General features: G+C 39.8%; 1 protein-coding gene across 4 annotated transcripts in view; it reads right to left on the bottom strand.

Annotated features, from left to right (window-relative positions):
* The window catches only part of LOC136018536 (contactin-3-like), a 106,354-nt gene that overhangs the window by 12,431 nt on the left and 78,294 nt on the right, over positions 1–15,629 (bottom strand). For 3 of the 4 annotated variants that reach the window (XM_065687850.1, XM_065687851.1, XM_065687849.1), the window contains exons 8-14: positions 14,972–15,101; positions 13,564–13,714; positions 7,472–7,599; positions 5,862–6,037; positions 1,655–1,772; positions 412–570; positions 165–314 (exon numbers count right to left, since the gene is read on the bottom strand). In XM_065687850.1, coding sequence (XP_065543922.1) covers positions 165–314; positions 412–570; positions 1,655–1,772; positions 5,862–6,037; positions 7,472–7,599; positions 13,564–13,714; positions 14,972–15,101 — 1,012 coding nt within the window. The remainder of the gene's footprint in view (positions 1–164; positions 315–411; positions 571–1,654; positions 1,773–5,861; positions 6,038–7,471; positions 7,600–13,563; positions 13,715–14,971; positions 15,102–15,629) is intronic. The other variant, XM_065687852.1, reaches the window with a different exon arrangement.

Here is a 15,629-nt window from a genome sequence, read left to right as displayed (position 1 = left end):
CAAACTGTCCCACAGCTAAATGGAAAAATCATGAACAAACTAGTTACAGGCTTTTATATTCAGTGTCATTTCCAAGCTTGTTTGCAAAGAGCCAAGGATATGAATGCTTTATTTTGTTAATATTCAAGATTCTTGAATTAAAAGCAAATAAAGAACCCACTAACCTGCCTCTTCAGTTCTTACTTTTTCTGAGGGTAAACTAGGTTCTCCACCTCCTATTTTGTTACTGGCAACTACACGAAATTCATATTCAACCCAAGGATTTAAATCCACTACTGTGGTTGTGAATGTTTTCCCATCGATCACATCTGGAACTATTAAAAACAAAAAGAAAGAAGAAAAAGGAAACTAAGCATATAGTGTCCTTGGTCAAAAACATTGCAACAGCCTGTGATAAGGACTCTGTTTTACCTGTTGTAACTCGCTGCCAGCCAACTGAAAAGGGCGTCCTTGCTTGTATGGTGTAAGTGGTTACTGGGCTGTGATTATCTGTGCCTTCTTGCCAGGAGATCTGAGCTGTGGTATCAGTTATTTCATCCACTTTCACGTGTTCAGGGGGCCCAGGTAAGCCTAGAATCAGATTGAAAAACACATGGTCTTTTGTAAAGCCAGTACCCTGGAAATCACTAACAGAGCAGTATGGATTGCCATTTTATCAGTGCCGTGGGAGGAAGAAAACAATTCAGCTTGGAATAAGAACACTTGTAATTATTGTTTTACATTCACTGAACTTAACTCTGATAATCTAATTCTGAAATACTCTGAACTGCAGCACAGGCGGCATGGTTTTGTTTTTTACAAGAACCTTTGTTCAGCATGATCCCTCTATGTTCCCTTTAATCTACTAATATATCTCTGCAGTCTGCCAATTTGTTATCTACAGCTGCTTTACTGTACAATGCACTGGAGCAATTTTTCAGCACAACGTCTGATCAGCACCCTGAGCAGCAATTCTGTCAGGCAAGATTTCTATTGCCTTCTGGAAAATCCCATTTCTGGGCATCCTGGCAAAAATGTCTCTAGCAAAGACTGAAATAACTAACAGTACATCAGCAATTAAAAATATCTGGCATATTTTAAAATATACTGAGTAAGTGTCAGTCATATAATGTGCTTTTTCAAAGACCAAAGCTTTTCTCTTGCAATGCAGCTGTATATCAGCAAAGAAATCTACAGTTCTTAGCTGTGAACATTCCAGCTCCGAATGACAAGGAATAAACCTGCATTATAAGCTTTAAACTACAGCGGGTCCCTAGGACAAAGCCTCTCCAAGGCTGTGGCAGCTGTTGCCCAATTCTGGGCAGGATTCTGGAGTCACCAACCCCAATGGTTCAGTCTGCAGAGGCAGCAATTCAACTTGCTCACAGCTGCCAGTGCAGAGTTCCCTCCTGTCAGTGATCTGCAGGACTGTCAGTGAGAAAAGATGTGTAGTCAAAATTATATCCTCCAGCTCTTAGTTTCTCTGGGAAAAAATTAGGTTTCCAATTAAAAACTGAGCTACAGTTCTCCCAAACTGCAAGGCAGAATGACATAATTCACAGTCATTCATCAGTAATTCGTGAATTGGGTTTGCAATCTGCATCAGTTGTTTCTGTAATCTACAGTATAAAAAAGTTAGAAAATATGATTCATGGTAACTGAAGCTGAAATTTACCTCGTACGATAAGGTCCGCTGCAGATGCTACGCTATCCACTTCTGTCTTCACCATACAAACGTATTTTCCACTATGTTTCAGCTGGATGTTTCTAATCATTAAATCTCCCGACGCACTCTGTTGAAAACCACAGTTCTGATTAACGTAAATGTACTACCTTGTAATTTAATATTAACATTGTGTTTGTAAATAGAAATCAACCAAAAGTGTGGAAGATAAAGTTGCTCAAAAACTGCACTGGCAGCCAGCCTGCAGGATAGCAGGTTATTATCAGCTGCTCCATGGTAGTTGTCTGTAAGCATTTTCCTTTTAAACATGACATAGTATTCCTCTTTTAGATGAGAAGCAAGCTACATCATGGTTAGCTCATACTGGGAATGCACCTCCTGACTGCTGTTAGGAACCATGAAGAAAGTCAGTGCCCTGGGAGCAACCAGTTCCCTCAAAACCCTAAGGAAGAGAAAATCCTAATTTCTGTGACCATTAACCAGTTTTTACTTCTAGACAAAATTTGCATGTCTGGTTATCGCAGATTTTTAAGGAGTTCAAATGTGTAAAAGGCAAAGCTGAATTTGGTCCATTCCCACAGACTATTTATTGCAGGCACATCTTCATTTACAGGTTGTACATTTTAGGCTAAATTCCCTATTTTATAAATCTAAAGTTCTATTCTTTATTCTTCATGAATAGTTAATCTTTGGTCATTTTTTCCCATTGACTTACTTATGTCATGGCATATGGTTGATCTCCTGAATCAAGGGAAACATCCATAAAACTCAAGTGATAACTAACTTCATATCATGTTAAGGCTACTGTATGCTATTTGTTTCAGAGGAAAATCTCTCAGATCTGAATGTTAAAAGTTTGGTTGTTTTGCTGTCTTTTTTTTTTTTTTGTTGTTTTTTTTTTTTTTTTAATTTTCTGGAGAAGCAGCATTTCACCCGAGGACAGAACCCTGGTTTGTGGGTATTTTAAGCTCCTCCAGCCACATGACAGATTCTGGGCTGCGGAGTACTTTGGGAGAAAGGGGAAGACACGAATCTGGAGTTTATTTTAGTCTTGGAAAAAAAAAATAACCACCTTTCCAACCATTTCATTATTTTTCTTTGTTTAACACCCATTATTTCAACAGTACAATGCTTCACTGTTCAACACAAGCTCCAAACAATTCTGCCTGATCCCCTTCCATGTGTGTATAAACACAATGGCTGGTCTGTGAAAGCACAGATGTAACAGCAGCATTGCATACTCACAAGCAAATCATGTTCCACACAAACTTACTTTAGGAAACCAAATTATTTGACAGTCACCTTCATCAAGATGTTTTAGAGTAATTTGACTGGAAATAAACCCCACCAAAATATTATCACTGCATTTAAATTACTTGTGGATATTTTGGGGAAGAATCCCAAAGTACTGGGGAAAACACGGAGACCTGCAGCAGCAAAAAGCTCCAGTGTAGCCAGTACCCTCACCTCCCATGGCTCTGCAGACCATCAGTGATATCTGCACTCCTGCCTAGCCAGACTGAATCTCTGTCAGCATGGACAAGTCCAGGTGACAGTAAGATCACCTTCCTTTCTCCACGCTACACAGAATACAAATACAGAGAAGCCCACGCAGTATAAACAGCTGCTGAAATAGCGTTTGCTCCTCCTGACTGCGTAACCACCTCAGCCATTGCTGGGCTCTATGTGCAGGTGATAACCTGAAACAGTTTAGGAGGCAGTCTGTTCAAAATTTGGCATCTGCTTGGTTTGCCAGACTCTGTGTGTAAATCATGTGTCTGACAAAACAAGAAACAACCCCAAAAAGAGCAGTAAGACAGTGTTACATTCTATATTTTTCTGACCATCTGGAAGACCAGGTGGTGGTCCCGTAACGTTCCTGCTAACTACTGCATGTCGGAGACCTCAGGCATGCATGACAGGGACTTCCAAGACATCACTACATAGAAATCTATCCACTGAAAAACTATTTTCCTTTAGCCATGTTTACAACCAAGAAAGCTGAAGTTACTTTTGCAGAGAGATTCTCATTTAACAAATACACACAGCAATCATTGGAAGGGTTAGAACGTATTTATACGTATTTACTTACCATGACCCACATATAACTCTGGATGAAATTATTCCACTGACCCCGATGTGATACAAAGCCCATAAAATGTTTTTGTGGATCTCTTGGTAACCTATGAAGTTTTCTACTAAGAAGCTTCAATCCCTCTTTACCCAAATATGAGTTTAAAAAAAACACCCTATAATGTCTATATTCCATTTCTATATGTCCCTTAAGACAAACTTCCAAGTAACATGTTCTAGATTCAGAGTTCTGAGTCAGGCAATATTCACCCTAGATTTTAAATCAGCACTGACAGGATTTTGTGTGTGTATGTGGGGAAAATGTGACCCCCCCCCCCACTCCCCCACCTAAACAAGACTTTGATTTGGAATTATGTCTGTGTTTGGTTTTAGCAAAAAGATGGAACTTGCAGTGAGAAAAAGCACTGCATTTTCCACAATCAGCTTTTGAAGGCTTAATTGAGCCAGTAGAACTGTCACAGCCAGGTTTTGATATGTTTTTAACCTTCCCTATCCAATATTACTATTTGTGTACACAATCAGAGTACAGCTGGGGGGAAATATTACTAAATAAATAAAGCCCATGTAGCAATACTGGGAGGTAACGGGCTATGAAATCGGAGCATTCCCATTACAACATGACAGATGGTCAGTTCCCAATTCCCAAACCATTTCTGTGAGAATGTACATGATATATGAATATCTCATGGCTCCCCTACAAGGAAATCTCATCATCTCCACATGCACTTATATATAATCAATTGCAAACTGCAGAACGCTCTGTGCTTTTGGTGCCTGCTGATTAAATGCTAAATCTTTTGAGGTTTTACAGGCAAAAAGAGTTAGGTGCTGAAATGTCAGTTTCAGTGGCTGTAGTGTCTAACCCACTGCTGTTCCTCTATAGCAGGAGAGGTCCACCAAGAATATGTGAACGGAAACTTTATGAAGGCTTATAATGGCCAGTTTCATGCTTGTTTTGTTTTAACTTGGCCATGGCTTTTGCTGTGCAAGATCTTCCGTTGTAATTAATTTCATTCTCTTGATACATCCTTTGTCTGTCTTAACGGTTTACTTTTCATCTTTTAATGTTTTGATTAGAAGACTAAATTCTAAAAACTATCAATGTCACCATACCTGTTGCAGCATCTCTGCACTGGAAAAATGTAATGAGATACATGGCTTCTCACCTGAGGAGGCTCAGGCAGAATATTGAGGGATACAATAGTGATTCAAGTGCAGGAAAAATAAGGAAAGATGGGATGGTTTTGTTCAGGTTTAGGCTGAAGTTCACAAAGTCTGTGTCAAGTTCCTTAATTTCTCAGTGCTGTGTTTTATGTGATCTTAGGTAAAATCATGTGGGGTCAGATGCAGAAACAGAGGTAGGAACTTACAATACATCAGGTCTATAATACCAGGTTTCTGAACAGTGGGTTACAGGCAGCAAGCTAGCTCAGTGAATGATTTCCCTTCAACACAAAAGAAAATTCTACAGGCCCAAGAGAGGAGAAACATCATAGAATCATAGAATAGTTGGGGTTGGAAAGGACCTTAAGATCATCAGGTTCCAACCCCCCTGCCATGGGCAGGGACACCTCACACAAAACCATCTCACCCAAGGCTCTGTCCAAACCTGGTCCTGAACACCACCAGGGATGGAGCATTCACAACTTCGCTGGGCAACCCATTCCAGTGCCTCACCACCCTCACAGTAAAGAACGTCTTCCTTATATCCAGTCTAAACTTCCCCTGTTTGAGTTTGAACCCGTTACCCCTTGTCCTGTCACTACAGTCCCTGACGAAGAGTCCCTCCCCAGCATCCCTATAGGCCCCTTCAGATACTGGAAGGCTGCTATGAGGTCTCCACGCAGCCTTCTCTTCTCCAGGCTGAACAGCCCCAACTTCCTCAGCCTGTCTTCATACGGGAGGTGCTCCAGGCCCCTGATCAGCCTCGTGGCCCTCCTCTGGACTTGTTCCAACAGTTCCAGGTCCTTTTTATGTTGAGGACACCACAACTGCACACAATACTCCAAATCCTATTTCTACTGTGTTGAAAAAAGAAAAGAATCAAGCTTGCTATGCTGAATACACCCATAAGGCAAATGAAGAGAAGGTGTTTGCAACTCACCCCTCCAACCTTCTCAAAATGAGATGCGTCCTTCTTGAAATCAGTGAGTGTTCCATTGAAATACCAGGTGAAGCTGATGTCCAGTATAGGATCGTGCTGAACTTGGCAAGGCAAGACGACACTTTCTCCAACAGTGACATCCATGTTGGAAGGTGCCAAAATAATCCTTGTTGGCTCTGTTGAGAGCAGAAGTATCAGTTACTGGATTCCTGTACTGCTGAGCTTTGATTGCTACTAATATCCTACCAAGTACTTCAAATCTGATTAATGACAGTCGCTTCAAATTATGCAGCTGGGATATAAATGCTGCTGTCTGACCCCTCTTGTTGGAGCATTGTGTCCTTGCACATTTATCAGCAGGAGCTACTTGACATTGAAAAGGCAAATTCTGACCTGCTATGTACAGCCCAATATACTTTACAAGGCTAAATGCACTGTAACCCACAGCAATGAAACTGCTATTCAAGAGCGTGTGTGGTTCTCAGCAGTAACGCCCACATATTGGGGCAGGAAGCTGTAGCAGCAGCCACTGGAAAGATTAAGAAGTGGGAGCGAGAGAAGGAGCTAATAAAATCTGGAAACTAGAGGAAATCCACACAGGGTGCAACACATTAGATATCTGGGTCTATATATTGCATAGAACATAAGTAGAGCCATTAAGAAAAGCTGCTTGTTATTCCAGAATCACATTAATGAAGACAAATGTCAAGGACTGTAAATACTGTAAATAAAATTTAATTCTAGAGCTCCTTTGTACGTAATTCTATTATTTGTATAAAATGGGACATGAATCATTTAGGAGCACAGTCTGAAAATGTGAAGCTGTTAATTCACTGAACAAAATAACTCTGTTTGGATCTATGAGATAAATAGGATATGTAATGCAGTAGGATATTAGATCATTCTGAGTTTGGAAAATCTTTCAGATACTCCAGTCTTTAAAAAGAAGATAATGAGAAAAAAATTCTTCAGATAAACTTCACAGTCTACTGGTCCTTTCAGTCCAGTATCTCAGACAGCAGCAAGTAATGGATGATTTACAGGACGGGACAAGAACCCCTTTGAAAATTATGTATACAATTTGCTTTTGAAAGACTTTCTACTTTACTGCCAATAGAGACCCTGAATGCTCCTTGCAGCTGGAGTCTCTACCACATCTTTTTCCATAAGCAAACAGCATACAGTTCCTTTGGCCTAAACAGATTTTGGACTGGAATACAGAATTACCTCAAATGTTTTTTATATTCCCATATTTCTTTTCCACAACAAATTAAAAATCCCCAAAACTTAAAAAGCACAATTGCACTATTTAGTACTTAGATAAGGGAGATAAGGGAGGACAAGTCTTCAGAACTCCCTCACATCTGAGACATGCCTTTTTAAGGAAAATCCCTCAGTCTCTTTCCTCTCAACTAAGAAAAGATTTCTAACAAAGATCTTTTTATCTTTTTATATTGTTAAATTCGCAACTTCTCAGTCTTTACTTTCCACCACATTTAGTATTATTTTTCCAATAAGGAAACGCAGACTCTACACACACAATTCTGCTGCAGAGTTTGCAGTTCAGTTTACACAACCTCACAGATGACCCTCCGTTCCAGCTCACCTACCAGTAACTATTAAGTTTGTTGAGCCACTGGCTGTTCCAAACTGGTTTGTTGCCAGGCACGTGTAGCTTCCAGCATCAGCTTTGGTCACGTTGGCTATTCTTAGTCCTCCATCCTTTAATAACTTGATTCTACAAAATTATCAAGAGATTTTAAAAGATTCATCATTGGTTTGTAGACAAAAATACTTTATTCCTCACACTGCTACACAGGTATCTACAACTGCATCAATCACCAATCTGATGGTTGGCAATCTAAAATCCATCTGACTAGATTGGACTGCGTGCCTTGCCCAGTAACTTTGAAATAACTGTTTGCCATTAGTATGATATACAATAGAACTGTTCATAAACAATCCACATTTTCACTTCTCAGGATTCACAGATAAAGCCTAGCTCTGACTGCACTAACGTCAATAGCTCATTTGCACAACTGACTCTCTAGACTAGGATTCTGCCCAAGCAAGTACAAACTCCATACTTGTTTAGAAAGCAAACCGAGACTTCACATTGCTGCAGACTTCTGTCTCAGTTTACCAGCTATGCTGAACAGGAGTGACCTGCAGACATCACAGAGTTATGCTTTGTGGAAGGACTGGAAGGAAAGAGAATTCCCTCCACCCCACATAGACTCTGGCAGTGAGAGTCATGCCTAACAGACAGATAGCATGGAACAAACCAGAGAGATGTTTAAAATGTGGACAAAATAAGACCCACAGTACTGACACAGACAGCAGAACATGACATCCCAACAGCAGAGATGACATCCTAGACAACAGCACTGGAGGAATGCAAAGGTAAGGCTAATATGACTCCCTCTTTCCCTATTTCCAGACCTCCCATCTGTCATATCCTTAGATGCAGAGCCTTCTAGCAAGTCTTCCCTAAGATAACCCAGAGCAGCTATATAACTAACTCTATATAAAAACATCCAGATTAATTAACCAAAAAAAGTAAACTGTTTCCTTATACACCTAAGTCAAAAAAGCTTCAGAGCTTCTCTCTCGGAACTCATCACTCCATTTCAAAGGCACCAAATGAATCCCAGTGAGGCTATTACGTCAGTTCCCTAAGCATCTCAGCTAAAAGGTACTTCGGAAAAGCCCCAAACACCCACACACAGAATCAACAGAACAGCATTAACACTCCAGGCAAACCTCTAACCACATTAGTTGCAATCTTACACAGGTGTCAGAGTAACTATCAGCTAAGAGAGCAGCAAATGCCACAGAACTTAACATTGCTATCATCCCTTTCTCAGAAGAGTCAGGAAGATTTCACCTTCTCACTTGCATGTACTTCATTATTAACCTGCTTCTGTATTCAGAGCAAAATTAATTAAATACACACCCCTGCTGCTTTTTGTAACATACTTGAGGCAGCTGAGTATTAATGGAGCTCCATCATCTGTCCCAACTGAGATTTAGTTCTCTATAGTTAAATATGTACTACAAAAAGTAGGTGGGGAAGCCTGCTGTGTTAGGTGGGAGCTCAGATCACTGCCTTTCTTCTCAAGGCCTGTCCCAAGCCTGGGAAAAGCAGAAAGCTCACTTGAAAACAACAGATTCCTTCTGATCTTCATGCACTGTAACTAACAGTCCATCGTAAGCAATTCTCCATGCGAAGCTCCACATGTGCTGTGGTAGCTGATGAAGAGTAACACAGCTCAAAACTGCTGCAGGGCAAGCCTGTGAAGATGTGTGAGTAGCACGGCTAGGACAGCCCTGGTGAATGTGCCATCTTAAAAGTTAATTGCATTCCCAAAATAAAAGTTGGCCCATAAAAGGTATATGCTTCAGTAAACTGCATTGCCATTAATTATTTATACTGGCATATTATAAATAATACAGTGTTGCAAGGGTTTTTTTTTTTGAAATAGAAGTACAGCTGAATCTGTGTTTCAGAGAATGATTAAGCTGGTAAACAAGGGCAGCAGCACATGACTCAAGTTTGATGGGTTCAGTGATCTTATCTTTCACCCTTAACTTCTCCGATCCCCCAAAACCACGTTCACTAACTGCGGACCACAGCAGTGGGAGTCTGTCATGGCTCTGTAGTTACGCTGCTCCCTGCCCTTAACAGCAAGTTCACCTAACCCTTACAGCCACATGGAGAGTGCATTTTACATGGATTCCTTCCACAGCTGCACTGCTCTTTACAATTAAACATCCTCTAGATATAAATGTAACTTTTAGTTGCTTTTCTTAACTATTTTGAATAGAATTGTGTATTCTCTTAAAAAAAGGTGTTGCAACACTTCATGCTGTAGCTGAGATCTGCTTCCTCTGGGCAAAGGTGATGCATTAACAGATGCAAATTACAAGATATAACAAGTCACCTGTTAGAGCAACAGGCAAAAGCATCTTATTCGGGGGAGAAAGAGTTATAAATACATGGTTCAATCATTTGCATTTGAAAGCAACCATCTTTGAGTCTTCCAGAGTACTGAGGTACCTGAGCCAACATGGTGGTGGTTGAAGCATATTTGTAATGTGCTTCAGTCTCAGCACAGCCGACCTCCCTCAGGCTCATTAACTTACTTTAGAAAATACGTAATATTTGGCTGCACTTTATATTAGATGGAACATTTTAAATTAATTAAATCTTACCATATGGTTTATGAGTATTTTAAATGTGTTGGAGACATGATTAATACACTGTACAGGTAATTATAATGACATCCATAAAAGGTGTTAAAATATATCAATTACTGTTGCAAGCAAGCTACTGAGTTGTTGGATGTTCTAGCTATCTGTATGCTTTGGAAAGCCTTGTATTGCAACATCTACTTTGAAGCAGTTTCCAGTAGGAAAAATGCAAAACCAAATAAAACCCCAACAGTGTTGAGAAAGCCTGAGATCAAACAAAGGAAACACTGGGATCAGGGTATAGACCAGAAAATGTCTATGTTTATGTCTATTGTTTAATTAAACCAAATCACATTTAGAGTGCTCTGAGCTATCTGCAAGTGTAGCTTGCCTAAAATAATTAAGCAACAGGCTTATTAAAACCAAAATATAATTAAGATTCAAGTTTTCCCCAAATTAAAGCCAACAAAAAAGAACCCAAATAAACACCCCCCCCCAACCAATCCTAGAAAAAAATACTGTCAAAATAAAATCTTCGCTGGTAAATTCCAAAGAGAAACGCTTTACTTTTTCAATTACAGAACAGTAAATGCAGCACACAGCCTATGAAAACACTAAACCCAGAAACGGCTCTACCCCTCCTGCTCAAACATTAGGCAAACCGAAGCTTTTAGTACACTTAAAATTATTAGATATTCACAGACTGTGATAAAACAGATGTACTGCGGCTGGCCCACTGCCAGGAAGCAATCTACATCTCTTAAAGAAACTAACACATCCTTTGGTGTTCACCGTATCTGCAATCACCAATGCATTTTGCTGAAGGCCGGCAATTCTCAAACTGAATTCCGTTTCCAAAACCTGCACATTTTCAATGCACTGGCAAATGGCAGAAACTTTCAGCCCTGTAAATCAGAGATAATTGATGAGTAATGCTTCAGCACATACCCATTTGCACCACTGGAGACTGATTTAGGACATGTTCAGTCATCAGATCAAACTGTTAACAAAAGCATCTCTCCCTAACTCTGGAGCAAAATAATCTTTGAGGAGATTTTGGTTTTCTCCATAGTCAAAGGGATGGCATAAACCCAACCCTCCCCCGACTAAAACCTACAAGCGCCAAATGTCTCAACTCATGCCCATGCTCTTTGAGAACAGGAAGAGGGATTAACCAACTTCAGGGTTCCTGACATGAGAGGCCCATGTTGGTGTAATTATCAAAGTCTTCCTTTCCCACCCGAACTGGGAGAACATATTTCGCATTACAGATCTTCCAGACATCTGAGGGACTTCCACAGGGTTACACTCTCCATTAATTCTGCACAGTCTGTCAGGTTTTATTCGTGACACTGTAATTTGTCATTAGTTACTTAGTCATAACTGACCATGGAGAAATCCAACTGTGAAATGAGCGCATGTACTTCTCATACTGATAAATTTTTACTATTGTCACAACCTGCCCCAAATTTTCATATTTGCAGCTATTGAAACAAGTATTACCTGGTAGTAGACAGCAAGTGGTGCTCCAGGATGCCAATCCAAAATTTATCAACTTTAGTATCTGTAATGTATGAGTATTCAAGCTATTCTGCATTTGCTGTCCCATATCCACCGGTTTACAGAGCAGAGACCTACCTATAGGTTTATATAGTACTACCTTACCAAAATCCTGTTAAATGGAATTGTTAGTGCAGTGCAACTACATACACTTCTAAGGACCAGAATATGTCTTAGGATCCAAGACCACAAGACTGTCACATGAAACTTGGTGTCATTAATTAAACTGTTAATGAATGAAAAGGCATTGTCAATGGGAACAAGTTATTACTAAAATAAATAAAACTAAGTAATCACTGACTTTTTTATTTGACAGATTATTCAGCAGAAAAGCCAAATATTTTAGACCCTTATTGATATGATAATAAGGACAAACATATTACTTTCCAGTTCATAGCACTTCAGTACAAAGGAGCAGTGGAAAAGTGGGGCGAAACTGCCTTTTATGTATCAATCAAATTCAAACGAAATTAAACCAGATTAAGTAACAAGAAAGTCAGGGAGGGGAAAAAAAAAAAAGCTCGCACTGAAGTACCGGTAAATAAATGCATTAATTCCCACAACAGAGCATTTCAAACTCCCACACAAAATGAAATGAAAATACTTAATTCAGACTGTAGGGAAGATAAAACCAGTAACTGATACTTCTAAGAATCATGCAAGATTTTATGAACTATTTCTCCTCTCCCCCCCCCCCCCCCCCCCAATTTGACATAATTTCGCCCCAAATAAAGATGCTAAAACTGGGTTGTTTTTTTTTTAAGAGAATTACACTGGAATGCCCTTCAGCATCTTTTTGTCTTTTTCTAGTCTTGGTAAATCTAGAAACATCTGGGAATCAAGGTGGATTTGTTTACAGCTGAATCACTGCTCCTGCACATGATCTCAAAATCCCTTTTATTAATCTGTGTCCAGACAGGTATTAGAGCCAGGAGCACAGGACTCACTACAGCCAACACACAGCAACTGTCCAGTACTACAGATAAGTTAAGAATCATATACATATATAAAACACTTAAATAAATCTTTTAGGGGGTTATCTAGGTTGCAGCACATTTTGATATGTCTTCTGGTTTTGATGGGTTAAATGAGCATCAAGTGCATTTAACCTTCGTTAATTGTCTAATCCTTCTTTTCTGGAGGATAAGAGAAAAACAGAAGTTCATCCATCAAGAGATATACATGTCTTAGGCCAGCTTTTCATCACAGAGGAACATACAGGAAGGCAACTATGGTTTGCATCCTTTGTTCTCTCTACCTGGAGACCTGGGGGACTATGGTCTGCTATGAGTAGAAGCTACTCCAGATTAATTTGGAATAAATAAAGCCCAGTTGTGGCTTAATGACTGCAGATAAGAGATACTTCAGAGAAAATTTTTAAAGGTTTTATAATACAAGATGCTTGGCAATGAACAGCCTAAGTACAAGATGCTCCAAGTATACACACTATAACCATAATATGGGGCAATAATTGACCTCTGCCAGGTAAGAGGAGAGAATTCTTGCTAATTCTTATGCTCATTACATCACCCCAAATTATTTATTTCAGAGGTGCAAAGCTGCATGCTGGTGGGAAGCATTTCTTCTTTCAGTAGGTAATTAATTTAATTCCCATTTTCTGTCTTTCCTTCTGCATGTTCTACAGTGACTCCTATGCTTTCACTTCTCCCTGCATTCCACTGCTCTTCACTGTCTAGTTCTTTTTATTCATGATATTCTAAAAAACACCCTGAAAATAAAACCTGTCCTATACCTTAAAGAAAGCAATATGCACACACTGTCAGTGCTCACATACAATGACAATTAAAAACCAAACAACTCCACGAGCTAGACAGCCTTCAGAAAGACTTTACAACTATTTCAATCTACAGACAACACTACACTGCACTAAAATACAGAAACAAGCTTTTTGTAAGATTAAAACAAATAAACCAATGTAACTTGATACCTTTCATTTTCGTGTAGCTGCTCACCTCCCTTCTTCCAGGAACTTTTGGCCTTAGGGAAAGCTCTGGGTTTGCATTCAAAATCAACTGTACTGCCTATTTGAACCTGAATCAGTTTCTTCATTGGATTCTTGGAAAAATCTGGAGCAGCAGCTACAAAGAGAAGGTACAGTAACAGTGAAATAAAGCATCTTTAGTAATATTAATGCTACTACTATTCAGAGCTTACATGACACTTCTCAGATTCCAAATATAATTAAAAACTTGAATTAGTCAATTCAAACAGACCTTTCCATTGGAGAATTATGCATTTCTCCTCTTCATACTGATACTAAATAAAGGTCTCATTTATGCAAAGTATGCCACCTAACAAAACCTGCACAGAAGATCACAGCAACTTCAGCTGAGGTGAAGCTCAGCAAACCCAATGAGCGTTAAGCACGTGCTTAACATTGCGCTTTGCTGAACGTGAGCATACATGAACTGTGTAAGCTCAGGCAGGGCAGTCAACACCAGCAGTCCCATCAAAACTCAGGGTACTGGCTGGCTTCTAGTTTTGTGTGAAAGTGCATGTCAGATCAGGTAGGTTAAATAACATAAAATGACAGCACAGTGTATTCTGAGTATGTATAGCTTTCATTAACTGACAGTTAGGAAAAGGCACATGGCTTCTACCTGTACTAACAATGAACTTCTAAAGGAAGTTCAGTATTCTAGGGGAACAAGGCTGAGGGAGCAGTCTGCTGATTGACTGTGACTGTAATGATAGGAAAGAAATAACTCATGTCCCCAAAACACGATCCTTTTACAGGCTTTGTTTTGAAATCAGTCTACATTGGAGGCAGAAATTGCACGAGCATATGCGCATGTGAGGCAGTCCCAAATTCAGTGTTTCCCTCAAATGACTGTCACTATTTTAGACTGAAGCACACACTCTTTGAATGACGGAGCAACAACCCCTTGTCCCCTCGACTGAGAAAGGCGGCACACAAGAGCAACCTATTGCTTTTAAAATGATGTGGCTGCCCTGGGAGCAAGCACTGGAACGGCAGTGCAGGAGGTGAGTGCAGCTGACTGATGAGTGGAGTCAGGGCTGCCTCCAGACCATGCAAGCGGTTTTAATCTTCAGGCCCGTGTCCAAGCTCCCATCCCTGCTCTTCCCCTAATGAATAATTTAGCTGTGTTCTGTTTTAAAGCAATGAATGACTGGACTGCAAATCCTCTGGAAGCAGATGAGACAATTCCTTGGCACTGCAGATAAAGATATTAGGTTGACAAAAATGTTTATTTCAGTGATAACATCTGAGTGAGTTAAATTTGAGATCATGATGCAGTGGAACATGAGGCAGGTGGAGGGGGTGTGGAGTGGGAGAATGAAGCTTGGGTGTTAGTGAAAAAGGAAGATCTTACCTACAACCCTGAGCTCTGCACTTGAATAGATGAGACCATGTTTATTTTCAGCTATGCACTGGTATCTGCCAGAATCTGTCAGATTTAGATTTGATATTGTAAGTGCACCATTTTCAATTTGGATCCTTCCCTGAATATTAAGAAAAATATCTTTATTGATGATATATTCCCTGTGGAAAATTTAAAATAAGTAAGAAATAGGACAGCATAAACACAAAAAATGGGGTAAATGTAACGGCCTAATCATAACAACAGTTCCAAAGTAAGTGACATGACTGCACCATGGTATGGCAATGGTGATCAAATATGGAGACTTGGCAACACAGTATGAAATAGATTCTTAGAACTTGCTCAGTTTCACAGAGGCTTTGCAATTGCAAATAGCCTTGTATTTCCCCAGAAATACGGACAAAAACTAGACGAGGCTCCTCATGACAGACCAGAGCATCCAAACTACACAGATGGCACTGGCATTTTGTACTATTTAGAGATTTCACACATGCCATTTGCTAATGAGCTCTCTGTAATACTATGCAGAAAAAATTCCAAGTCATTAAACACATATCTGAGTGCTTTAGAGCCGACAAAGCAACTGAAGAACAGGGGACTTCTCACCTTGTTTATTCTTGGGAAGCTGTATGAATTATGGTAAGAAGTA

Source organism: Lathamus discolor, chromosome 7, assembly GCF_037157495.1.
Source record: "Lathamus discolor isolate bLatDis1 chromosome 7, bLatDis1.hap1, whole genome shotgun sequence".
Classification (NCBI taxonomy): Eukaryota; Metazoa; Chordata; class Aves; order Psittaciformes; family Psittacidae; genus Lathamus; species Lathamus discolor.
This window is presented reverse-complemented; position numbering and strand designations above follow the sequence as displayed.